The sequence below is a fragment of the Mustela nivalis genome (genome assembly GCF_964662115.1).
Source record: "Mustela nivalis genome assembly, chromosome: 13".
Lineage (NCBI taxonomy): Eukaryota > Metazoa > Chordata > Mammalia > Carnivora > Mustelidae > Mustela > Mustela nivalis.
The window spans coordinates 60006194-60032949 of NC_139032.1; the positions used below are offsets into that span (position 1 = coordinate 60006194).

Genomic DNA, 26756 nt, shown 5'->3' on the forward strand with positions numbered 1-26756 from the left:
TTGCACTGTATTTCTTGGGAAAAAAAAAAAAAAAAAACAACATATGAGTGGACCTGTGTAGCTCAGACTCAGGTTGTTCAAGGCTTGACTGTGTATGTAGGTAGGAACCCGATTTGTACCTAGAACCCTAAGCAAGGCACTCTGGTAATCAGTGTGGCTCCCCAGCCTCTAGTGACAGGAAGGGGCCCTCAGGAGATGGCAGTGAACACTGACTGTCACCCAACCTTACCGGCCACTGGGGCGACAGGGAAGTCTGTGTCTGGAGGGATGCTGTGAGGAGCAGGAACAAGCCTGGAGAGACAGGTACAGGGTTAGCACTCAAAGTGACATCTTCAGGGTGCTTTTGAGGCAGTGGGAGTGGCCGAGGTCTGTGCTCTGTAGCACTGGGGAGCCAGAACCAGGACCCAAGGGAAGAGAAAATTCAGTTCTTTGCGACAATGCAACGGGAGGAAGTTCACACAGCAGCTGGGCCCACCGTGAAAGAAGACTTGGTGGAGATGAGTCTTGGAATAACTCATTCGGGACAGGTCGTCATTGAATTTCTTTGTGCTCTGGGATTGGTTAGTGTGCTGCTTCCGAGCCGAGGTCATGCCTCCTGCATGTGTTTTCCAGGCTCTGCTCTGATGTGTGTCATTTGTGTCTGATCCAGGGTAGGGGCATCAATACATCCTTTGTCTTCCTCCAACAGAGGTGTGAGCAGGAGATCGAAATACCCTGTTTTCCTTTAAGCGGGGGTGAAAATCAAGTATGTGTGCATCGGAAAAGAGAATATCCTGATCTGTCTCCGGGAAGAGAACTCCTGGTGGGCTCACAGGGCAGAATGTGTTTCCGTGAATACTTGTAGATTCTGATGGGTGTGACACCGTGAGACTTAATTTCTAGGAATGATGGCATCATAGCGTGTGAGCAGGACTCTGAACCACCTCTGTGCCGGTGGGGAGGCAGCCTGTCTTCAGTCGCTCCCACAGAGGTGTGGGACTGATGGGCAAATGTCTAGGACGGCAAATATATCCTCGTGTGGGCCCACCGCAGGAGGCCTTGCCAAATGCAGGGGGTATGTTCTCCGAGGTTGATGCTGTTAACAGTGATGAGGTCAAAGAAGTTATATATAACACATTTACAGGGGCCCTGACTTGGAAAGAGCTAATTAGATAAAATTCTTCAAAGTGTCCCCTCTAGGGATTCCTGGGTGGCTCTGTCATTAAGTATCTGACTTCAGCTCAGGTCATGATCCCAGAATCCTGGGATCAAGCCCTGCATCAGGCTCCCTGCTCAGCGAGAAGCCTGCTTCTCCCTCTCCCACTCCCCCTGCTTGTGTTCCCTTTCTCGCTGTATCTCTGTCACATAAATAAACAAAATCTTAAAAAACAAAAACAAGGGCGCCTTGGTGGCTCAGTGGGTTAAGCCGCTGCCTTCGGCTTGGGTCATGATCTCAGGGTCTTGGGATCGAGTCCCGCATCTGGCTCTCTGCTCAGCGGGGAGCCTGCTTCCCTTCCTCTCTCTCTGCCTGCCTCTTGCCTGCTTGTGATCTCTCTCTGTCAAATAAATAAATAAAATCTTTTAAAAAAATTAAAAAAAAACTTTTATTTTTACATAATGTCCTGATTAGAAAACAGTTGCAACCTTGATGTTTTGAAGACTAAGGTCAGTTAGTGTGACCCCACATTGTGTGGGGTGTCCCTCAAGTTGGGTTTGTCTGGGGTTTCCTTGCGTTTAGATTCAGGATGTACATTTTTGGCAGGAAAAGTAGACATGCTGCTGTGTTCCAGGGGCTTGGTGTCCCTGTAGAGGCACGTGCTGTTTGTCCTGTACTTGTGGTGTGAACTTTTGTGACTTGGTTAGGTTATGTTCTCTCCATCATGAAGTCACCATGAGTTTTAGCCTCCATTGAGGATTCTTGGTGAATCAATTACCAGGATGGTTGCAAAATTATTTTCTGTTATACAGAGGAAACCCTCTTTTCTCTCCTGTTAAAATAGTTTTTGTTCATTCAGTGATCAGGATAGACTTAGATTCTCATTTTAGTCTATGAACGTTGGAACTATTATTTAGTTTGATGTTCAGACTGTACCACACTTGGCCATTCTTAGTTCCTTCAAACTAGCTCCTGTATCCCCATCATTTTGAGGGTTCTTCCTTTCTGGCCCAAGATATTCCAGCCATCCTGTACTTTTCCTGCTGTAACCCTGGAATCAGCCTTTTAGCCAAGGAGGCCGAGAAGATACCACAAACGATGGGCCAAAACCAGGAAGTGAAACACCATCCTGACAATTAGACGGAATCTTTAGCCGTGCTCAGGCAAGCATAGTGTTCAAAGCAGATGCTGATGGCTGTGTTGTGAATGGCTGAGACTGCACCAGGGGGGCCATGCTAGGCTCAACTTCACTTAAAAACGATGCTAATCACAGTGGGTTGGTTCTGGAGCCCCACGGCCGTAACTGCACCTTGCAAAATTCTTGACAAGGGAGAAAGAGCTAATGGGATGAGCATGTTCGAATCGGGAGAAACTGCTTAGGGCTGGAACAGGTCTATCAGGGCCCATAGGAGCCTACTATGAGGTACCATTTGGAGAGGAGGCTTTCTTTGTGTTGGAAGGAATGGGCCCCAGGCTGCTGAGGACCAGGTAGGGCCATGTGCTATTCTAAGACACAATGCTGGCTTGTGTCTAGTCTGGCCACACCCTGTCCACCACTCCCTGTACTCAGGACCTCCTCAGGCCACTAGGGTAGGGGCCTCAACAGGATTTGGAGACCTGGACAAAGCTGTGTTGCTCTTTGTTGTGCTCGTACACTCACACCAGTAGGCATCAATGTTTGGGCCTAACTGGCCAGCAGGAAAGGCCAGGGAAGCCACAGTTTAAGCGGTTTGGGTGTGTGTGGGGGGGGCAGCTGAGACCTACTGGGTGCTGGGCCAGGATTAAGCCTTCACCTGTGACAACCCAGTGGAGGGGGACCCTTACTACTGCAGTCTGAAAGCAGTACCCTTGGAGAAACACAGTACCCTTGGAGAATCCTATCTTCAGATCTGTAATTGCTACCCAGAGAGCTGGGAGGTCCATCCTGAGATGCAGGACAGGACTCCTCCACTCTGCCTTTGCGCTCTCCCAGACACAGCCAGAGCACTGGAGTGGGTCTCGAGCAGTGACCAGGGTGGTGCGATGGTCTGCAAAGTGGCACATACAAGAGGAGGCCGGGAGCAGGGCAGCCCCAGCAGGCATACGGCTGCTGTCTGCAAATCTTTAGAGGGTTGTCACACAGGGAAGACGGTCCTCCAGAGGCTCCAGAAGGTAGAGATGCTGGGAGTGGGGGTGGGTTTATTTGTTCATCCATTCCTCCATTCATTCATCCATCTACCCACATATCCAACACTTAGTGAGTCTTGGTCTGTGCTGGGCGTAGAGGATCAACAGGGCTTGATTTCACAGGGCATGGGGTAGGGGATCAGACAAATCAACGGATTTTTGCAGTATGTAGGGTTCAGTGCCATCATGGGGTAACATGGGGAGAGGGGGACTACCGAGATTTGAAGGGATCAGGAATGGACTGATACTGAAGTAAGATCCTGAAATATGGGTATGGTTTAGCTAGGGAGATAGATTTTGGCTCACTTGAGGGGACAAAAGAAATTAGAACAGGTTCTCTTGGGCAGGTGTGGGCTGCTGTGTGGGATGGCTAGCCCCGCCCACTCGTGCAGGCCGCTGCAGGGCAGGCTCGCTCCCACACTGCTCTCCCCACCCCCGCCCCAGGGAAGAGCAAGGATGGGTGTCCCACCACCACATCACTTGGGAGGAGATGGCACCATGCGTGTCTCTGCTGTTCTTTTTTTTGTTGCCAAAGCTTTAGCTAACAGCTCTACCCACCCCTCTCCTGCCTACAAGCTCTGAACATTCAGCAGTGAACTTTTACCTGCTGGGCCTTAACAAGCATTACCATTCAGAGCCTTAGTTCCTTCGGTAAAAAATAGGGCAATGACCTCACCCAGTCAGCATCTGGCATGCTGTTGATACTTGATTTTTTTTCTAAAGATTTTATTTATTTGACAGACAGAGATCACAAGTAGGCAGAGAGGCAGGCAGAGAGAGGAGGAAGCAGGCTCCCCGCTGAGCAGAGAGCCCAATGTGGGGCTTAATCCCAGGACCCTGAGATCATGACCTAAGCTGAAGGCAGAGGTTTTAACCCACTGAGCCACCCGGGCGCCCCGATATTTGATATTTCAATGCATCAAAATACACGAGGTTTTGCCGGTTAGGATAAACTGCACTAACATATTTCCCCCAAATGTCTGGTTTCCATGGAGGTTTTTTTTTTCTTTTTTTTTTTTAAGACTTTATTTACTTATAGATTGATTTTCTGCTTGGATGATCTGTTACTGATGTGTTAAGATCTCCTACAATTAATGTATTCATATCAATATGACTCTTTATTTTGATTAACACTTGGCTTATGTAGTTGGGGGCTCCCATTATTTACAATTGTTAGATCTTCTTGGTGGAGAGTCCCTTTAAGAATGATGTAGTGTCCTTCTGTATCTCTGACTATAGTCTTTAGCTTAAAATCTAGTTTGTCTGATATGAGAATCACTACCCCAGCTTTCTTTTGAGGCCTGTTGACATAAAAGATGTTTCTCCATCCCTTTACTTTCAGTTTGGATGTAACTTTAGGCTCCAAATGGGTCTCTTGTAGACAGCATATGGACAGGTCCTGTCGTTTTATCCAGGCTGCGACCCTGTGCCGTTTCATGGGAGCATTTAGGCTGTTCACGGTGAGAGTGATTGAAAGAGAAGTTTTTACTGGTGTCATGTTGCCTGTGAAGTCCTTGTTTCTATAGATTGTCTCTGTAAATCTTTGTCCTTGGCCACTCTTGGGTTCTTTCTTCTTTTATAGAACTCCCCCGCCTTAATAATTTCTTGTAGTGCCTGGTTGGTGGTCACATACTCTTTTAAACCTTGCCAGTCTTGGAAGCTCGTTACATCTCCATCCATTTTGAATGTCAGCCTTGCTGGATGAAGTATTCTTGGCTGCATGTTCTTCTCATTTAGTGCCCTGAATATGTCTTGCCAGCCCTTTCTGGCTTGCCAGGTTTCTGTTAAGATTTTACTTACTTATTGAGAGAGAGTGAGAAAGAGCATGAGAGAGGAAAAGGTCAGGAGGAGGAGCAGACTCCCCGCGGAGCTGGGAGCCTGATGCTGGACTCGATCCCGAAACTCCAGGATCATGACTGGAGCTGAAGGCAGTTGCCCTCCATAAAGGTTTATTTGCTTGTGGCATTATATTTTCATTTTAATAGTTTGTTTTATGTGTGCATTAGAAAACAGTAACTTTGCATTTAATAGTGATGTAAACATTTTAGTTCAGCGAAGAAATTCTTGGCTAGGATCCTGGATGGGAAAAGGACATTAGGGAACAAGCACTTTAACTTCAGGTAATAACGAGTCCGTATCAGTTGATTTTGACAGACACCACGAGAGACTGTAAGATGGTAAAGCAGGGAAATGCCGGGTGGGGGAGGGTAATACGGGGACTCTGTACTACCTGTCTGCTCACTTGTTCTGTAAATCCAAAATTCTTCTAAAAAAGTTAATTTAAAAAGAGGATTTGAAGAAAAATATTAAGTACCACCTTTCCCCTTAGGTGGCATGCAGAGACGGGGAAAAAGGAGTTCATGATCTCAGAACGTTCTGTACGCTGTCAAGTTCTCTCCTCCAGGTACTGTTTCTGCTCATCTCCACACAGTCCACGGCACGGAGGGGCACAGTGCCATCCCTGACACGTGGCCATCCAGATCCTGGGACCCAGAAGCGTGGGCACGAGCTGAAGGGACAGGAGACCGTGGGCCTCGGTCTCCTTCAGCCACAGGAGCAGCGCCTCAGGAAGGCCGAGCAGGTGCCTGCACCCAGCCGCCCAGGAACTCTAGCACATACCCAGACCAAGAAAAGTCCCCGAGAGGGTTTCTTTTAAAATATAGAACTTTATTTTGGTTGCAGAGATTTTCATAAGCATAAGTTCACAGAAGAGTCATTACAAAATAACAAAGGCAGCATTTTGTACAGCCATTCACATTGGGGCCACCAGAGAAGTGCAAAGGACCGTGCTGGGACAGTGCGGGGATCGGTGCTCGCGTGCCCACAGTCCTCAGGGGGAAGCCAGTGCTTCTGGCTCCCTCCAGCCACCCCCCCCCCCCCACCCAGGAGAGCAGCACCGAGGGCCTGGCAGAACCAGCCTGGGAAGCCACTGGCAAGGTGCACAACAGTGCCCCCAGCAGGCTGGTGAAGGCCCCGCATGAAAGGCCGAGTGGGAGGGGGGTTGTTCCCTCTGAGCCAGTCCTGCAGTCAGTCCCCATCCTCAGGCAGGTGCCTTCTGAGCCCACCTGGCTCTGGAACCCTCACACATTCACAGTATGGTTCAGTAAAGCCCATCTGACTCAGGCTACTGACCCTACCCCAACCCTGGACTGGGAACCCTGATCCTACTCTCTGGGAGTTTACAGGCAAGTAGGTGGGACAGGGATGGACTTAGAAAACCCCGAAGCAAGGCAGAAAGTGCTCAGTACCTGAGAGGAGGGCAGAGAAAGGGCAACAGAGCCTCAGCAGGGAAGAGCATGGTCACTGCAGGGAGGGGGGCTCTGTGGAGGTAATGTCTCCGCTAAAGCTCAAAGACTAGGCAGGACGTGACATGTGCAGACGGCGAGAAGAGCATGCCAAGAAGAGGACAGTGTGTGGGCCAAGGCACAGAGTGGGGAACCGTAGTGGGGTCAGTAAAGGCAGACAGTTACCCATGTGAGAACACGGACACAGACAAGGGGCCCCAGTGAGGGTGTGCGCAGGACCTGAACCCTTGCACGGCACGCCCGGAGCCAGCATCCCCGAGTGTGGGAGCTCCCTGAGGGCAGAGTGGAGTCTCCTGCGTCCCCGCCCCGCCCAGCAGCAGTGCCTGGGCTGCTCAAAGGAAGCCTGTGTTTTCAGCATGTCCCTTGTCATCCCTGGGGCAGCTCTTCCAGAGAGGCTCCCTCCCCATCACAGTTCAAGTTGAAGGAAACCAAACTCAACTCCTGCAGCCTCTGCAGTCAGCTGGGAGGGTGTGGCCCAGCACAGATCAAGAGAGGCCTGGGAAAGGGGACAATTCTGGGGCTCTTTCCACCTCACTAGGCTCACCTCCTCCCTCAGGAGTCAATCTGCTCTTCCTTGACTCGAGTCAGGGTTTGGTGTGTAAAACCACACTTCCCTGTCAGTCACACAGAAAGACCTGACCGAAGCTTTAGTATCAATTTTCCCCAAACCTTCATCACCTCTATGAGAGCTCAAGTTACAGGAAGCCCACCAATCTGTATCTTTTTCTCAGTCCCCAGGAAGTCTGGAAGCCTGTTTTCTCTGGGCTATGGTGAGTAGGAGGACCGAGACGGGGCCCAGAGCCCCTCAGATGCTGCTTCTTCCATCCCAACGTTGCCTTTACCTCTCAGCTCAGCTGAACACCCATCGGAGCCTGAGCGCAGGGTACGGGGTTGCTGCTCTGGGAGTCTGGACAGCCCTCCAGCCGCCCCACGCCGCGGCTCCCATCCTTACAGAATGGTGCAGAAGACGCTGCGGTTGCTGTGGTAACCACCTTCCACGCGGGCTGTGATCCTAGTCGCCATGGCTGTCCCCTTCTGCCCACTGTGGGCTGCAGAGGGGCCTCGGAGAGAGCTCTCAAGGTGAGGCCGTGCCGGTGGGTTCACCAGGCGCCACGTGTCAGACCTGGAGGTGCAAAAGGACAGTCCATGAACTGAGGGCCTGGGGCGTTTGCTGAATGCCCCACACAATCTCACCTCTGGTTCAGGATCACTGGATCCAGGTGTAGGTGGTGGGACACGTGTGATGCTAAGAGACAAAAGTCCTGGATTCTAGTTCCAGCTATACTTGCGATTCTGCACAAGAGTCTGGAGCAGTTCCCTCTAGAAGCCTGAATTTCCCCATCTCTGTCAGGACGTAGAGAACATCAGTGACTTCTCTTCTTTTTCATACCAACCCCCTGCCCAAATGAATGACATGCATATATACAGAAGCTTTATTCCTAATCACCCAAAACTTCAGCTGGTGAGCAGATAAATGGTGTGGTACATCCACATAATGGAATGCCACTTGGCAACAAAAAGAGTGACATGTGACACCATAGGCACATGTCAGGTACACTAGGGTAAGTGAGAGAAGCCAGACCAGAAAGACCACATTCTGTATGATTTTTTTTTCCATGACATTCTGGAGCCTGTAAATCTATAGGGGACAGAAGCTGGTGAGTTTCCAGTCCCCCAAGTTCTTATGGAGATTATGAAGGGTCGGCGAAAGCTTTGCTCAGGGCTTCCTGTCATCTGAGTTACAAGGAACGACCTCTTAACACCATATTGTATTTGTTTTAGCCAGTGACCATGCCTTCTGTGCATTTTTATGACGATTTGCAATGAGCAGAACTGTAAAGGCATGGAGAGCTGGAAGCTGGCTGCTGTGGGTGAGCAAGAAGCCTGCAGGTGTGCTCCAGGAGCTGCTGGCATTGGAGTGCGGCCGCAGCCAGGAAGCCTGGAAAGAAAAATCAGGGCCCAACAGTGCCTGGGGGATAATGGCCGGCTGACAGCTCTGTGCTTTCTGTATCCTGGGGTCCCCAAAGGGGCAGGAGGAAGCAGACCTCAAGGAGTCCACAATATGATCTGCTGGGACATAGGTAAAAAAGATTAGAACTTCTATTTTTTTCCTACGTCATAAGTTAAGAATATATAAAACATACATATATGGTGTTTCCTCAAAAACTATTTTTATAGAAAATGTATAATTAAAAAAGGAACAGAGGAAAAAGGGGCTCCATCAGATGATTCTGACCATGGGCGTGGCAGGACCAGAGCGGACAGACAGAATAACCTGGTAGGATGCACAGGACAGCCTGCGGAGGCGGGGCAAGGACACAAGGCAGGAAGCTGGCGCTGCAGGCCAGGGCCATCAGAGTGCAGGAGTGAGGCCTACAGCAATGGCTGCCTTCTGAACCAGCACGGCAGCAAAGCAAGCAGAACACGGTCCATCCATAGACCAGTGCAACAGCACCCTGGCAGCAGGGCCACAGGGTCAGGGTGATGGGTGCTGAGATGGGAACAGGGGTGATGGCAGTTGGGAAGAGGAGGGGACCTAGTAACTGACTGAACTGAGATGTTAGGGAGAAGTTGGTCGCAGAGGTTTTGCTGCCAGAACAGAGTGGAGGGATGGTGAGGTCACTGAAATGGGTGCAGGGAAGGACAAGGAAGATTAGGGCAGAAGAGTGTGAAGAGTGCTACATGGAGGCAGAGGTATTAAAAATAAGTGACAGCAGTTAACATTTCGGGACTACCTCCAGGTATTAGGTCATGTGACCTGAGTTTCTCTCAATTTGGTGCTACACTGCAGACATTGCTAACTGGATTTTTTTTTTTTAAAGATTTTATTTATTCATTTGACAGACAGAGATCACAGAAAGGCAGAGAGGCAGGTAGAGAGAAAGGGGGAAGCAGGCTCCCCGCTGAGCAGAGAGCCCAATGCGGGACTTGATCCCAGGACCCTGAGATCACGACCTGAGCAAAGGTAGAGGCTTTAACCCACTGAGCCACCCAAGTGCCCCATAACTGGATTTTATTAAGGCTCCAGGTGCCGAGTAACTTGCCCAAGGTTCCACAGCCAGTGACCGGCGGAGCTGAGATCTGCACCCCCATACCCCGGACTCTTAAAGCCTCTTCCCTCCCAGGGAGGCGGGTGCGGGGCCTCAGCATCGGCCTGAATAACCCGACCAGGGCTGAGAGCTGGCGGGACTGAGGGGAGCAGGGGCTGCCACAGTCACGGGGCCTGGCTCCTTCCATGACCTCACTGTGGTTCTGGAAGATGGGTGTCGGCAGACGGCAGACACTTACTTTTTCTTGAACACCAAGAACTTGTTGTTTTGCAGGACACATTCCCTGTTGTTGGAGATCTGCTGAAAGATGGTCTTGCTGGTCTTGCCCTGGAAGATGATGTTCTCCTGCACCAGGGCCTTGGCGCGGCCCCGCACTGCAATGCCGTAGGCCCGGAATGAATGGATCCGGTTCTTGATTACCTGGGAGAGACCATCAGAGCCTGTCATACCTTGGGGACTCCCTGACTGGTGAGGGGGCCAGGTAAGGGCAACAGCAGTTCTAAAACGGAGTGGTAAGAGCATGCTCGGGCAGCACTGCGCCATGGGAGCTCAGGGAATGGCGATCGAGATCCAAGTGGGGAGAATCAGGAAGGCTTCCTGAAGGAGATAACAGGTAAGCTGTTGGAGCTTACCAGATGCAGAGCAGGGGACAGCTGTTCCAGGAAGAAGGAACAACATGCAAAGGCCTGGCACAGAGGGGAGGTTGTACCAGAGGCAAGAACCATTGGCAACCTGAAGCCACAGCGTGTCTCCCCCAACCCCTCTTCCTCTGTTTCCACAGTTTTCAGATGTAGAGCCAAGGAATTCTTTCCTCCTTGCCCAAGTCACTACTCAAGAAGCTGCAGAGCCAAAAAAAAAAAAGGCTTTGGGATGGTAATTTCATGAGTGCAGGGACTGAGTCAGTCCGGCTCAACACTGAAACCCTAGCACCCAGCGCAGTGCTTTGCAGACAATTCTGGGGGAGACAGATAGGCAGAAGAGCAGGTGCAAAGCATTGTGGGAAGTGCTCTGTGAGGTGGGGGTGAGCATAAGCACCCCTGATGTCCAGAAAAGGGGTACCTCAGACAGCCTGGGGGAATTAGGGGAAGCTTCCTGAAGGAAGTGATAGCCCAGGTGCAGGACTGAGGAGAGAAGGGGAGAATGGTATGCAGGATATACAGGAAATAGTGTGCACATAGGCTCTCCACATTAAGCACCTACTGCATACTCAGTCCTGTGAGAGGCAGTTCTGTGAGTGGAAGGGCTGAAAGAGCTCTAAGCTTGACCTGGAGACCACAAGATGCCCCCAGTGGCACCCCCACCCCAGCTTTTGGCTGGCAGCTCCTGTCCCTCCTTCAGGGTTCAGTCCACCTGCCCCCTCCCGTGGGAAGCCTCACTTGTGTCTGGGCAGGAGGAAGGATGTCCCTGATGGTACCGAATGCTTTGGGCTTCTCAGTGGACAGAGTGTGAGGACTGTCCTAGGGTTGAGCCCTGTGCGGCCACCATGAGTCAGACACACGTACACATACACACCTTCGTGTCGGACCTGGGCAAGAGCTGCAGCCCGCTGCCCCGGTTGCCAATGATGTCATTTTCGATGACGACGCTGCTGTCACCCTTGGTGATGATGCCATGGCCTCTGTTGTCATAGATACCATTGCCCCGGAGCTCCACCTTGCACTGGGCCTCGACCTTGACCCCACTCTGGCGGTTGCAGGAGATGCTATTGTTGGCTACACGGGTGAGCTGGCTGCTCTGGGCCACCGTGATACCTCTGTCCCCATTAGCATGGATCACGTTGGTGAGGACGTGCAGCGCCTCACTGCTCTGGACGTAGAGGCCTGAGGCTACGGGTAGAGGGGTTGGGAGTAGGGTCAGCCCTGACAACACCAGTCAGGAAAAACCTCCATGCAACTGTGCTGTGCACCCTGGGAGAGAGGTGAGGAAGAAGAGGCACCCACACTCAGAACCACCTCTTGGGAGTTCCATCTTTTAAGATGTAGACAAACTGAGTAGGCGGAAACCCAGGAACATCAAGGAAGCTCTGTTCCTTCTAAACTAAGTGCTCAGTAAACAGGGAAAGGTGACACAAGACTCCCTGAGCTCAGGGGCTCACAAGACCCAGGCTCTCCTTCCCTGCTCACATGTGTCCCCTGTCACCATCTTACTGCTGTGCATACCTCCTGTGACAGGGTGCACACTACCTGTTACACCTGCCCATTCCACCTCCACACAGAGCTACCAGCTGGACAGTTGCTCAGTTTTTCTAAGCCTCTCTATTGTTTTGGGACATTTCCTTCACAAGGGAAATCCCGTAATTTTTGAATAGAAAAATTTACAAGCTAAATATCTAAAATATGTTAGAAATTTTGGAAAAAAAATAGTGTTTGGGGTTGTATATACTTAGAGACACTACATACTTTTAGAAAAAAAGTATAAAACTCAGCAGGTGTAGAGCCACATGACTTGGTCAGGAAGAGATAGCAGGGCAGGGGGACCTGGGGATGATGAGGAGAGGACCCCCCAGTGGTGACATCTGCCCACCACAAGAGCAAGAGACACCAGCAGTGCAGGGAGGAGGGTGGGCGGAGGCCAACAGAGGCCACAGTGGGCCGGGAGTCTGCAGGTTCCAGCTTCTTGGTGCCACATGCCTGCTGCTTCTCCTGGCCTGGTGGGAAGGGCGAACATAAATCAAGGATCTGTGAATTTATGTGGCTTTGCCTGTCCTACAGACAGCAGGGCCACATGGAGAAAGCCCTGAACTGGGAGGGGACAGAACTCATTTTTGGTTGGCTCCCACTCTCCTTGCCCTCTGCTAGTCCCAGGGCGAGAGCTCGCCTGTGCCCAGGAGCCTCCTTTTAACAAGACTGCCTCCATCAGCCACTACAGTGGTCCTGACGGTCAGCCAGGTTTGGGAACCCTGGACTTATATCAACTTCATATGCTTCTTAATTCAATAAACACTGAGTATTTATCAGTTGTTATCCAGTTTAAGATAACCAGTGGATTTAAAACACACTTATTCTCGACGTAAGAAAGAAAAATCAACAATTAAACCATGATATGCCATCAACTACAAATGCATGTCCTTAGATGTTAAAATGTGGATAATGTATCTCGGAACGGATTAGAAACCTGATGCCGGGTGTGGGATTTGGTGGGGCAGCGGTGCTGACAGGAGTGGGGTTTGGCTCCTTGTCTCACATTCATACCCTGTCCTAGTTGCTGCAACAGCCACAGAAACAGATCCCATCCGAGGCCCTGTAAGTGCCAGTGGGACGAGAGTAAGGGAGAGAGAGCACATTCAGAGTGGGCTTTGAACTTCAAGTTCTTTGGGATGTGTGGATAAGGGGAAAGGGAATTTCAGGGAAGAGAAACAGCATGAGTTAGTGGAGCTAGGGGCAGGACAGAATGGATTTAAGTTCAGGGAAGATGATGTCCCGAGGGCTGGGGGAGTGGCTGAAAGTAGGCCACAAAGCGAGAAGAGTGCCTCCTAAGGCAGGCGGTGGGAGCACGGAAGGCTCTGGAGCGGGCAGGCACTCACCTCCATTGTGATTAATACTGTTAGACTCAACAAGAGCTGTGGTGACCGGCCGGCGCAGGGGGTCTTCATCCTTCTCCAGCTCCGTCTCCCAAAGGACGGCATCTCCGTCCTCGCTGAAGTTCTCCTGCGCCCCGTGCCCTCCAGGCAACTCCCCAGAACCGTCCTTCTGGCTAAACACTGCCACTCCGTACAGGCCGTTGTAGCTGACGTGGTTGCTGGTGACGTGGGGCAGGCTGGATGACATCATCCACACGCCACAGCCCTTATTAGCTGGGACAGGGAAAGGAGCTGGTCACGGACACTGAGCCGCAGAGAGGCAGCACCCAGTGTCTCCCCGAGGGGGGGAAGTACTGGCCTGGGAGACGGAGGCCCTGATGTGCTAATGACCTCAGACAAGCTTCTGTATGGCTGGAGGCCTTTCCTTCATACAAGAGGGATAACTATCAGGTCAGTTTCACAACCAGGATCATACCATAGGGTTTAAAAGTGCTTGGGGCACCTGGGTGGCTCAGTGGGTTAAAGCCTCTGCCTTCAGCTCAGGTCATAATCCCAGGGTCCTGGGATCGAGCCCCATATTGGGCCCTCTGCTCAGCAGGGAGCCTGCTCCCCCCACCCCGCTTTGCCTGCCTCTCTGCCTACTTGTGATCGCTGTCAAATAAATAAATAAAATCTTAAAAAAAAAAAAGTGCTCTGAGAACTGTGTAGGCCACACTTCCAGGTTGGAAGACACAAACCCAGAGGGACAGCACCAAAGGGTCCTCAGAGTTCATCCAGCACAACCCTGTCCTGCAGAGAGAGGGAGGTGGCCTCTGTCTGAGTCCCAGCCGTACCCCTTCCTAGCTGCGTAACCTTGAGTGGGTTACTAAACCTCTCTGTGTCTCGGTTTCCTCATCTTTAAAATGGAGTTAATAACCGTATCTACCTCAGCAGGCAGTCATGATGACGGAATGTGCAGCTAAAGCACCTGGCCGAGAACCCACGTTAGCTCTCGTGACTATTAGAGATGCAGTCCAGAGAGTAAGGTTTGCTCAAAGGCACAGCATGAGTGAGAACAGTTTCCTTTCCAGGGCTATCCTAGTTCTCCCATTAGATTTCTAGTTCTCGGGAGCAGAACAAAGGGTAAGAGGTAGATGCCCACGTGTCAGAGCCTACATGGCCCTGTCCTCACACAACCCCTACCTTTTGCTATTTTAAATCAAGATGAAGCTCCCTGCTTGGCTGACCCCATGCGTCACAAGGGGGCTTAGGAGAGGCTTCTGCATTCTGGGAGGGGCTGTGTGTCTGTGGCCTGAGACTGACACTGTCCTTCAGGGCGTCTTTGAGGCCCAGGGACAGGCAGTGACTTTCTCAGGATCCACCAGCTAGAGATGGAACCTGGGCTTCCTGCCTCCCTGCCTGGGCCGGACTCCGGACCCCACCCCCCGGGAACGTGCCTCACCATAGATGGTGTTTCCTTCTATTAGTCCTTTGCCTTCATCCCCCACGACCACACCGTCTGAGTAGCCAAAGCAGATGAGGTTGCTCCTGAGGACCGGGACTCCTCCGCGGCGAATGTCTACGCCTCCCCACTGGTTCTCACGGATGACGTTTTCTAGGAGAGGCAGAAGAGAGATCAAGACCAAGGGCCACCCACACTGGCCAGGAAGACTGGGACAGCTGAGAGAAAGGACCTTCTGAACCAGGACACCCAGGCTGCACTGTCAGCAGTCACCACTCTGAATCTTGCCTGTTGTGTGACTTTTCAGGGACCCAAGCGCTATGGGCTTTCCTCAAGGGCAACGTCTCTAACTATCTTGTGCTCTCTTATATCTCTAGGTTCCACTGTATCTAGTGGCCTTCAGGACCAATGACTAAAAATAAACTGGCTTTAGAGCCCCTGGACCAAGGCCAGGCAGGGTTGCCTGTCCTGGGGGCTGTTTCTGGGAGGGCTGAGGCAGACTCCAGCCATTTCCCCCACCAGCCTGGGGAGGCACAAGCTGGTCCTTCTCAGTCTCAGCTCTGGACTGACCACAGCTTTCTTCTCCTCTCCTCATCCACCACTTCTCTGGGAGTCACAAGTCGGGGGGCTTATGCTGGGACCTTGATGCCCCTGACACGATGGCTGGGCAGACTCTCAGGCTCTTGGGACTGGAGTGCAATGGCCCAGGAGACCCTGTGTGACTGGTCCCTTCCTGCCTCTGTGACCCCATCCCACCCCTTGCCCCCTTCACCATACCCAGTCACACGAGCGATCTCCCTGCTCCCCAGGCGTGCTGACGGTGTTCCACAGGCAGCCCTGCATGGAATTCTGATTCTCTCCCTAGGCTTTGTCCCATCACTCAGGTCTGGCTTACATGTCACCTTCTCAGGTCAGGCCTGCCCTGACCACACAATCTTAAATACCCACATCACCTTATTTTAATTAATTTCAATAAATTATATATAGCTTACATATTATATATTTATAAATAAAATATATATAACATAGATTTATGTAAATATATAAAGTTAATTATATAGAGATTTAATCTCTAAAGCACTTATCACTCAGATATGTTTCTTTTGTGTGTGTATGTGTGTGTTGTTTTGTTTGTTTTCCCCTCCTAAAATATCAGTTCCTGACAACAGGAACCCAAAGGCAGCAGTTTCACAGATTCTGTTTTGTTCATTGCTGTATCCCCAGCTCCTGCATACAGTGTGTGCTCAATGAATGTCTGATGAATGAAGGACATGTGGGTGCAGTCAGAGGGATTCACTGGACCGGTCTCTCATGCCCCAGGTATGCCTATGCTCTGTGCGGAGCCTATGGTCATGTACCACATAGACCTGATCCTGGTCATAGAGAATTTGCTGCCTTACAGAAGAGGAGACTGACCTTACACAGACCACAAATAAAGTAAGATGTCCTACAGAGCATGCCTGCTGGGTACAGTGAGTGTGTGCGCAACAGGAGGGCAGGGCAGGTTTCCTCGAGGAAGGGACATGTAGGCTGAGACCTGAAGGAGTTAGCCCGGCAGTGGGGAAAAGGGGCTGGGGCTCCAGAGCAGGCACAAGTCCATAGAAAAGACAAGAAGAAGGGTTCGGTCTGTGTGTCCTAAGTGTTTCTGACAGTGTTATGTGAGCCATCCAGGGAGATCTGTAAGCAGTGGGCCTGACAAAGAGCAGACAGATACCCCCTCTCTGGGACAAGTGGGGCCAGTGCATGGGGCCAGCGTCCCAGAGTGCTCGTTCACTAGCCAGAGGCAGCGGCCAGTCTGTCAAGGGGAAGGACTGGCTGGCAGCAAGGTCAGGGATGTTGGCTTGGCTGTTGGTTGCTCAGCTGGCTACAGCTCTAGGCAGTTCCCACTCCTACCTGTGATGAGGCCTTTGCCGTTCTCATTCACTGCTATGCCAGCTGCACGGCCCTTGAAAATGTGGTTCCCACTAAAATGGAAGAAGAAGAAGAGAGTAAGGCCAGATCGATGTCATGTGTCAAAGCCAATGCCTGCCCAAGGGGACTTCTCTCTCTTTTTTATTAAAGGTTTTATTTATTTGATTGACAGAGAGAGAGCACAAGTAGGCAGAGTGGCAGGCAGAGGGAGAGGGAGAAGCAGGCTCCCGCTGAGCAGAGAGCGTAATGCGGGACTTGATCCCACTGGGATCATGATCTGAGCCGAAGGCAGAGGCTTAACTGACTGAGCCACCCAGGCAACCCTAAGGTGACTTCTTTCTTTTGTGGCTTTCCCCAGATGACTCAAGTCCACAGGGGCATAAAGCATTTTCTCAAGTCCTAAAAGCCAGGCATTTAAAAAATTGTCAGTTATCCTAGAGACAACCTGATCCAGAACTAAACCTACAACTAGGCGATACAAGCACAATGATATTCACGTTTCTGTGGCCTCTCCTGACTATCACTCACATTTAAACACCAGTTGAAACACAGGTCATTGTGGTGCACAGGCGACAAGTCATGGTAGTGTCATCAAAAATTCCTAGGAGACTGTGTTAAGCTTCTCTGGGCATGATTTGTGTCCAAAGCCTGAATCTGTTCTCTGCGTATAGTGACCCTACCATCTTCTGTTTGTATCCACCAGCTACTTGTGACCTTTCCCGTTACCTTAACCATCACCTCTATGCACCAAATGACAACATAAAATGATGACATGCCTTAAAAGAAGAAAAGCAGGATTTAAAAAAATGGGGTTTTAAGAATACTGGACAATGTGCGAAAATAAAAAAATAAAAAAGAATGTGTAACCAACATGAAACCTCATGGGCTGGCTCCACATGAGGAAGATACAGGAAAACACGCTCCTGTTCAGAGAAACGCACAGCCCTCACTGCCATGGAAAGGCCTTGTGAATGAAAAACCCGAGCATCTGAAGGACATGCACTGCTTCCCAGTCTCTGCAACTTGAGTTTCCTATTAAAACAAGGCCGGTCACACCCAGACATCAGCACAGTTGGGTTATCCTTGGAGAACACACATTTGCTGTTATTTTTACTGACAGGAATGCTGTGACCTCTTTTCTTCCTGGAAGGGTACCTGCCTCCTATCTTGGGAGGCAACCCTCCCAACTCCTGTCATGTGGCTGGATTTAGGTCCAAGAATTCACCTGGCTCTTTAGAGCCTGATACAGGGCCTGGCACCCCACAGAACTTCATGGAGCAGGATTTAGCTAAGCTTTCCATTTCTGAGGGCAGAATCCAAATGGTTTATGTCCTTGGAAAAATACCCAGCAAATTATGTTGATGCTGGGTAAGCCAAATGTCAACTGTGCCCACACCATGCATTTGAGTTGAACAAGTGAAATCCTCTGTTAAAAACATCGCCATTTTTGCCCTTAGATCTGGAGTGTACTTTGATCTGGTTACAATTCAATCAGCAGATGGTTACTGTGGGCTTCTGGAATTCATAGTCAGAGACTGTCCCTAGGGTAGGGCATGCCTCATCCATATTTCTGCAAGCTGTGCCTTAGAAGCAAATGCATGGGCAGTGGGTTCTCACTATAACTCTCACTTACCTTCAGAAAGACCCCATGGCCACTTGGAGAAACAGGTATGTGTGTGTACACAGGGAGGACAAAATAAAGATAAAAGAGGTATCAGAAAACGTTTAGGAAAAGGGGACAGATGATTGTTCTAAGAACCAAGGATGGGATATTTACTGAGGATGAGCCCTACTGAGCCCTGAGCTTCCTTGCAGCCAAAGCAAAAAGAGAAACATAAGAGGTAACACAACTCTCGCAGGCAAAGAAACTCCTGTGGTTTGCCTTATCCAGGCCACTTCAGGGATCTCAAACTTGATTCTTACCCTCCCCCAGACCCCCACCCTCTATCACAAAAAAACAAACGTATTCTCTCAAAAAGATTCTGTCATTGTTGCTGTTATTTTTTTAAAAGATCTCATTTTTACTTTTAAGTGTTCTCTATACCCAGGGTGGGGCTGGAGCTCACAGCTGTAAGACTGAGATCACACTCTCCCACCATCCCGCCAGCCAGGCGCCCCTCACACAGATTCTGTCTGAAAAACCAGGACACCAATCTGACTGTAACCAGTCCTTACTCAAAATTCTTCAACTGTTACCAGCACCCACAAGGTCAAGTCCAAACTCCCCAGATTGGTGTAGGGATGCTATAACAAATTACCACAAATGTAGTGTCTTAAAACAACACTGATTCATTACCTTCTTGTTTAGGAGGTCAGAAGTCCAAAATGGGTCCTACAGGGCTAAATCAAGGTGTCAGCAGATGTGTGTTCCTTCTGGAAGGTCTAGGGAAATCCATTTCTCATCTTTCCCAGCTTTCTTGGCCTCAAGCCTCATCCCTCTGACTTCTGCTTCTGTTGTCCCACCTCCTCCTCCCAGCTCATTCTCCTGCTTCCCTCTAAGGATCCTGAGGATTACGCTGGGCCCACCTGGATAATCCACGATACGCTCCTGATTTCAAGGTCCTTGATGAACACATTTGCAACCTCTCTTTTACCACGTAAGAGCACATGTTCACAGGCTCCACGGATCAGGAAATGGATGATCTGGAAAGCCATTATGCTGCATATCCTACTCGATATCTGAGGTTCTGTGTTCCAGGAGGAGCCTGTTTTGTAGGCTGATCTACTCACCCCCACCCCCACCGCTGCATCTTGTGGAAGACACACATTTGTTCCCATTTTTCCAGGACACACGCTAAATTTCACTGCCGCTGGGCCCAGAATACCATCTCCCTGGCCACAAAATCCGACTTACCCACAGCTCAGTGTCAGCTCCCCTCATGCCCTTCCCCGACTCGCCTAGCTGGAATTGTGCCGGGTTCCTCTGGTACTTACACGAAGGCCTAGTGAAGCACCCATTTTAGTGAGTCTCCCCTCCTGGTTATTCGTATGTTTGTCTTCAGCATGAGACTAAATTCTATGGAGCAGAGACTGTTCTTACACACTACGTCACTGTCCCCTTACATAGAGAGTAAACACTTAAATGTGTGTTAAAGGAATAACAACGGACAAACACACCTACACATGCAAAGATGGAAAAAGGGCTCTGGGACCACTAACTGTTTTTAGAAGCTGCTGTAACAGTGGTGAAAATAGCTGCCTAACAGTACTAGGACTGGTCCAAAAAATAATGGAATATCAAAACAATGGAATGTTCTGAAACTTTCTAAAACTGATGGAGCCCACACAATAATATGGAAGAATGCATATGGAATAATCAAGGGAAAAAAACCCACTTCAGAATATATTTGCTGCACACCTGAGCCAGTTATTTTCCTAAAGCAAGACCTAACACGTCGTGTCAGACGTGTTCTCAAGCCACAGTGGACGGTTAGCTAAGCCCTGAATCTGGTCTCATTGCTTGTGTGGTTTACTTTAGTAGGAATGTCCACTCCCCACTTCCGTGACGGTCCATGTGCTACCCAGATGTCAGAGTCCAACTCTCATGCACTCCTGGAAACGAGGCCAGCCCACACCCCCAGGTAGAAGGATTCCCTTGATAGCATCTGTCACAGTCTGCCGCATGCGAGAGCTGGGATGGCAGCTCCCTGGTGCCGGCGGTGCCCCTGCCCCTCGCACCTACAGCTCACCCCACTGATCAGTCACAGCATGCTTCTGTGCTGAGGCCAGATCCTAACAAAACATCCTAGGTGGCCACTTTCAACCCAACAGACTTGTCAGTCTGAAAGCTCAAACCTTTATGCCATCTCTATCTTAGAGTTATGTCTGGTCCCACGTGTCCCCCATGCTAGAGTAAGCTCCGGGGGAGGGGGACACCTTCGTTACCATTATCAGAGGTGCTCAGTAATGTCTGCTGAATGGAATGGCTACACCATGAACTGGAAAGGAATGCAAATGAAAGCACTTGCGTTACTACAGTGGGATGAGGGTGGGGTCTGGTCTTCGCTTGTTCTCCTAGACAGCCATGTTCGTAAACAGAAATGTTTTCAAATGGAGGAAAGCCAGGGAGCAGGAAAGAGAGAGACAGGAGAGGAAAGAAGGGACCACGGGTGAGGATGGCCCAGGTACAGCACACATACCTCACGACTGGATTTCCATGGTACAGGATATAAATGCCAGCCTCCTTATTTGAAAAGATTTGATTGTTCCGGATGATACCTTTCCCATTGCCGAGGACGACAATGCCAGAACGAAGGCCGTGGTGGATCTGGTTACACTGCAAGGGAACACGAGACAGCAGAGAAGACAGATCAGACAAGTCGGCAAGAAGCTGAGTGCCCAAGCGCCGCCCCTCAGCTGGGCCAGGGTGAACACACACTACAGAGAGGACAGCGCCGCTGAAGACCCCTCGTTAACGTGGGACTAAGTGAACGGACCATGCTGCTGGCCCCTGCACACACGCACAGCTGTAAGGGACAATCTGGACACAGGCGCCTTCAACAACAAGCCCCTTGCTCTGTACCCGCAAAGCATGCCACTGAACGCTGCTGAGCCTCCAGAGCACCCTCCACCAGCATCGCCTCCTCCCATCATCTGGCCAGCCTGGACCACCCCGGGGCCAGGGAGCCCACCTCTCAGGGAAGGGAGCACCCCACTACACGACAATGTTGGCCATGTGTCATCCCAAGTAGGCCACCTTCAAGGAAAGGGGAGAGCCATGGCTCCTATGCCTCACTTCCCATTCAGGGAGCCTGTGGAATGGTGCGGCTCTGGGGAGCTGACTGTTCCACGGGGCATGAGATCACAGAAGGTGTATGCACTACAAAGACCCTTAGATTTATTTCAAATATTTCTTTGTACGAATGGGGAAGCAGGCCCGGGGTCACACAGTGCGCAGCAGAACCAGATATGAGACTTAGCTTCCCAGTTACCTGCTTCTGCACAGGGACAAAATTTTAGATCATAAAAAATAACAAAATGCTAATTTACAGCCTAAATACATTCCTGTACTTAAACCAGGAAGTTAGCGGTTTCTCTTCCAAAATGATTTCACAAAAACATAGTTCTAGCTTGCTTGAAAACGTTCCACACCGTAAGCTCTCCTATTCTTAATCACTTTCCAGATTTTCTCCTGAAGGATTTGGCAGACTCAACCCAGGCAACCACTGTCTAACAGAACTCCCTCACAGGGTTGGAAAGCTCGGAGAGGGAAGCGTAAGCAGTGGCATTTCCATCCCCCACACCCTTTCTCTTTCTCGAAGCCAGGGCAGAAACAAAACGCCCCCTCCCCCTGGCTAAACCTGCCTGTCCCCTCTGTCCCTAGGAGGCAAGCTCCTCTCATCTCTCTGGCAACAGTGGCAATAATTTCCTCAGCCAAGGCTGTGCATCAGACGTCAGCTGCACAGCAGAAGCGCAGTGAGAGGAGGGGCTGAAAGAGGACACTGGCTAGGCATGTCTTTAAATATAGTTAGGAATTTCCTTCATCTGCATTTTGCAAGGGCAGTCTGATACAATGGGTCAAGAACATCAGCCCTGAGTCAGACCGACTGTCAGCTCTGTCATTTGTTGTATGATTTGGGGCAACATCCTTAGTCTCTTTGTGCCTCAGTATCTTCATTTGTAAGGTGGGGATAACAGCAATTCTACCACAAGGCGTTGTGAAAAGATTAAGCCATAAATAAGTAAATATATACAAAGTGCTTAGAGCAGTATATGGCAAACAATAAGCACTACGCATAGGGTGGCTATTATTTTTTCAAGCCCATGAGAAGTAGGACACATCTCCTAGTTCCTAGGAAATGTGTCTCTCAGGGAAGCCCAGAGTAGAAAAAGGGGCTGTTCTCTCATTTCACTGGCCCCATATTCTACCATCTTAAGTGGCTTTCGCGATGGTGTAAAATCAAACTTATATGACCTCACAGTACCCATGAAACAAAGAATCTTCAGAACTAAGTATCTTAAATGTCCTTCTTATAATGAAAAATGACCTAACTTGGTGCTTGACTTTTGATCCAGATGTCTGGTGGGGCAGATATATCTTTATTTTCATCAAACTCAAAGCCAACCAGAGCCTGTCAGGGCTGAGAACGTGCTCTGTGAAATTTCCCTGTCTACCCAGTCCTGTTTCTTACTGACAAGGAGACTGAAGAGAGGTGACATATTCAAAGCCATTCCTAATACAGAAAGAGCGAGGCACAGAGTCACAAGGACACATAGAGAAAAAGGTATGAGCCACTTGCAAAGAGGAAGCAATATAAATTCAAGATAGTGGGGCCCCAGGTGGCTCAGTCAGTTGAGCATCTGCCTTCGGCTCAGGTCACAGTTCCAGAGTCCGGGCATCAGGCTCCCTGCGCTCCCTGCTCAGCGGGGAGTCTGCATCCCGCTCTGACCCTCGCCCCTTTTGCACTCTCTCAAAGTCTTTAAAAATAAATAAGCTCAAGATGGCAACATTTATTTAAATAATTTTAGAAAAGGTTTGAGAACCAAGCGCCACTCCGAAAAGAGCATGAAGACAGAGAGGAGTACCAGTATGAGTGGGTTGGACTTTTTCCGGATGTCTACGCCTGCCTCCGCATTGTGGTAAATGTTGTTCCCAGCGATCAAGCCTCCGCCCTCCAAGCGAAGAAAGATGCCTGACGCTCGGCAGCGGTGAATGTCATTCCTGAGCATGACGATCTAAGCAGAAACGAGAAAGTCATTTGTTTTCTTGTCATAGGTTTTTTAAAAAAAAACACTTGGGGAACACTTGAGTCCTTTTCTTACCATCTGCTGTTCTGCCCGCAGGCAAGGACTGCCTCTTCCCACCTTGTGTGTTCCCAGGAGCAGAGTGAGCTCTGTGCCCTGCTTAGCTTTGCCCGGCAGGCTCCTTACCAACCAGAGCTGTGTGCTTGTTTGTTTTTTAGGAAAACCTGGACTGAAGGTTGGCCTGTGCCCTGTATTCACAACTTGCAAGCAGAATAACTGAATGATGGGATGGAAGGGGCCCTCAGAGAAGAAGGAATTTGGTGGTCTTCAAACTCTATGTGGATTGGGGTTACATGAAGATCTCCCCAGTTTCCAAGGGCACAGCTACAATGAATGGAATCAAGTTCCCACATGTGTCTTTCCTGAAACTCACGTGCCTGAGAAAGCACCGAGAATAACCTCCTACCTTCTCTTCCACTCTGTAAGACAGAGTCCTACTCTTGTCCACTCTGAATCTTTCTTGGGTGTATGATCCAGGGGTGGAAAAACCACCGATACTCTAAACTACAGGACATTAGGAGTACTGGTATAGAGAGGCCTCCCTTAAATAAAGTACCACAACCCAGCATACAGCTCATTTAAGGGCATGTACTGCCACTTGCATTTCCTTGCCCTATTTAATAAGCATATTAAAAGAATAAATTTGTATTATTTTAAGCAACTGTGTATTCATAGTAAAAATATATCATATTAGGATAAACCGTGTGCTACTAACGATAGATTACACTAGAATAAAAGACTGGGAGAGATAAAGTAGAACGGAAGTGTGATTCAAGAGAAGCCTTCTGTTTAGGATAGAGAAAGGCGGTAGAGCATTCACTGCTCCCACACTTCCAAGGATAGAATCAGATAATGTACAACAGCACATACTTTCTGGAACCCATCAGAGAACTGAGGTGGCAGGACAACCAACGAGCCTGAAATCCAAGGACCACAGGCCCCTCCTGGGAGACTGTGAGCCCGTGCTCGCCTTCGCAGATGCAGGTGCCCCAGGAACCAGTAAGAATCCAGCCACGCGTCTTAGCGAACTAGACCAAGTGTGAACTAGAGTGAGGGTGCGGAAACTCTGCGAGAAGGTAGGTCTGTTCACTTCTCCAAGGGGTCTTGCTAGGTGCTCACGGGGAAAGACTGGGGACAGCCTCCCTCATGGTGCAGGCATGGGGAAAGCTAGCACAGCCACTGTGGAAAGAGCACTAAGCCCCCCTTGAAGTTTTCTCCCCAAGCTTCCTGCCCAACAAGGCTGAAGCGGCTGGGGGAAGGGCACCAAACCCTGCTACTCTCAAAGAAGGGAAAGAAAAAACCCCCACCTCGGCCCTTATCATTAGAGGCCCCTTCACGCTGGGGGTGAGGTAGCTACTTCCAAGACTCACTAGACATAGCACAGCAGTACAGGACAGCAAACCTACCACTGGCATAGAGCCACAACTGAAAGCAGTCTGCTGCAGGGGGGCAAGGCCATGGAGGCGGCCCTCTCTGAGGAGCAGAGCAAAGCCTCCTGGCAAACTGGCAGAAGATGAAGAACATGAAGCCTATGGTAGGCGGAGGATAATGAAAGCAAAACATAAACCAGTGCAATCCTCACTAGACTGACCCCAAACCTGGTCCTCTGAAGGCCTGGCAAAAGAAGAGGTATGTTCATCTCCACATATAAGTGCTACTGACTTCAGTCTCTATACAGGACACACAAAACAGCAAGAAAAACATTAGGTTTCTTTTTGGTGCCAGAAGCAACCGGGCTCTTTCTGCCAGTCTTACTCTTAAACCAGAGATGCATGAATTTTTCGTCAAAAATTCTGAATATCAGTTTCTTAGGTGCTTTTCTAGAAACTCACTAGGAATTTATAGGCTGCACAATTCCTGCCAAAAGCCGCTGGAGACAATAGTTTAAAAATGCTACCAGTAAGGCTCTAACTTTGCATTTCTCCTTTTCGATGACTTCCAACTACCATCTGCTCCCAATTCTGCCTGGCATGGCATTTCCCTCCCCAAAGCTCCAGAACCAGGTAACCAGACAGCATCTCTGCTAGATGCTGGAAATGCCCCAAACTCAGCATCTCTGTCTCCATACCCTAACCTCCTATGTTCCTGCTGTTGCCTCTGCCACACAGGCCAGAAACCTAGGCCTCATGCCTTTGACCACTCCCTCCTAAAACCCTCGTTTCTACCTTTCCAGAATGTCCCGTCCCTTCCTCTCCATCTCTGGACCACAATTTTCCACTGCCTCTCACCGATCTTGCCCCCGGTCTCGTTCTCCTCCATTCCGTCCCCCAGAAAGCTGACAGATAAGCTTTCCAAATACAGATCTGACCACAGATCTCCTCTGCCTAAAACCTGTGGGCTTCCCTTGCCTTCACGGCAGACTCCAGTCTCTGTGGCGAGAAGTCAGTGCTTCAGCTGGCTGACCCTGCTGGCTCCCCGGTCTCCTGCAGCAGCCCTCAGCTCATGCTGCGGCTGCGTGAACGTGTGGTGTCCTTTCCTTCGTCTGGCCTTCAGGCACACCTCCGCTGTCTCACAGCCTCACCTTGCCCAGGCACTGCTCCTCCAGGAAACCTTTCCTTGAGGCTGGGCTCCTACACCACCCACAGCACCTCTCACACGGGACTGTAATAACGCTTTTAAAAAACAAACAGAAACATCTGTTGAGCACTTGCTCTGTGCCAGAAACACTTTCTGTGACCCCAGTTAATCCCTACCCCTCCGTGAAGGCAGATAGTACCGTTCGTCCGAAGGACACACAGCTAACAAGGGGCAGAGCCAGAATTTGACTTGGAAGCCACACTCCTAGTAACTATGTAAGAGGGAAGACCCTTCTGGGGGCTCAGACCAGATCCTATCATAGTGGTACCTGAGGGCAAAACGGTCACCCGTCCTCTGATCTGACCGTTCTCTTTATTTTCCAAGTAGCACTCCACTGTTCTTTCAGGGCAACACCTCCTCAGACCCTCTTTGGAAGCGGCTGGGCAAACGCAATGAAATGTGATTGCTGTTAGCCGTTCCAGCCACCGGAGATCTGCAAGCCTCCCGTGACACGCGTCCGACGCCCTGGAGCTTACTAGGCGCTTCACCAGTATTACGGTATTGGACCCTCACAATGCCCCAGCGAGAGACGCAAGACTGAGAGGCTTCTTTCCATTTGACAGAAGAGGATGGTGATGCTCGTGGTGAGTCAGTGGAGAGGTAAGACTCAAACCCAGGAGATGACCATGCTTTCTTCTAAAAGGCCATGTCTTTCCTTCCAGAAGCCTTTCCTGTGTCGACTGTCCTGCAGCACTCCAAAGAGCCCGCAGGATCATGATGGCACCAGCGGCAGCACGGACCGCTCTCAGCATCAAGTCCCAGTGCCTCTCAAATGGGCTTTCCAGGCCCGGGGCAAGGTGGGTTCTGCTCACCTCCCCTGCCTCATTTTCAACCACTCCTTCATCCTCAGCATACAGCCGTACACCCAGGCCCCAGCACAGAACGTTCTGGCTGCCTGGAATGCCCG

The 26756-nt window shown here is 50.2% G+C and overlaps 1 protein-coding gene across 5 annotated transcripts in view; it reads right to left on the reverse strand.

The window, feature by feature from the left end:
* Positions 1-5947: 5947 nt before the first annotated feature.
* FBXO10 (F-box protein 10) overlaps positions 5948-26756 on the reverse strand; it is a gene marked incomplete at its 3' end in the record, with an annotated part of 69984 nt that continues 49175 nt past the window's right edge. For 4 of the 5 annotated variants that reach the window (XM_082694818.1, XM_082694816.1, XM_082694820.1 and 1 more), the window contains 8 exons: positions 23054-23203; positions 20668-20804; positions 16511-16581; positions 14618-14770; positions 13180-13449; positions 11169-11482; positions 9895-10076; positions 5948-7729 (listed from right to left, as the gene is read on the reverse strand). In XM_082694818.1, the coding sequence (XP_082550944.1) occupies positions 7555-7729; positions 9895-10076; positions 11169-11482; positions 13180-13449; positions 14618-14770; positions 16511-16581; positions 20668-20804; positions 23054-23203 (1452 nt within the window). Of the gene's footprint in view, positions 7730-9890; positions 10077-11168; positions 11483-13179; positions 13450-14617; positions 14771-16510; positions 16582-20667; positions 20805-23053; positions 23204-26756 lie in introns of those variants that run through there. The other variant, XM_082694819.1, reaches the window with a different exon arrangement.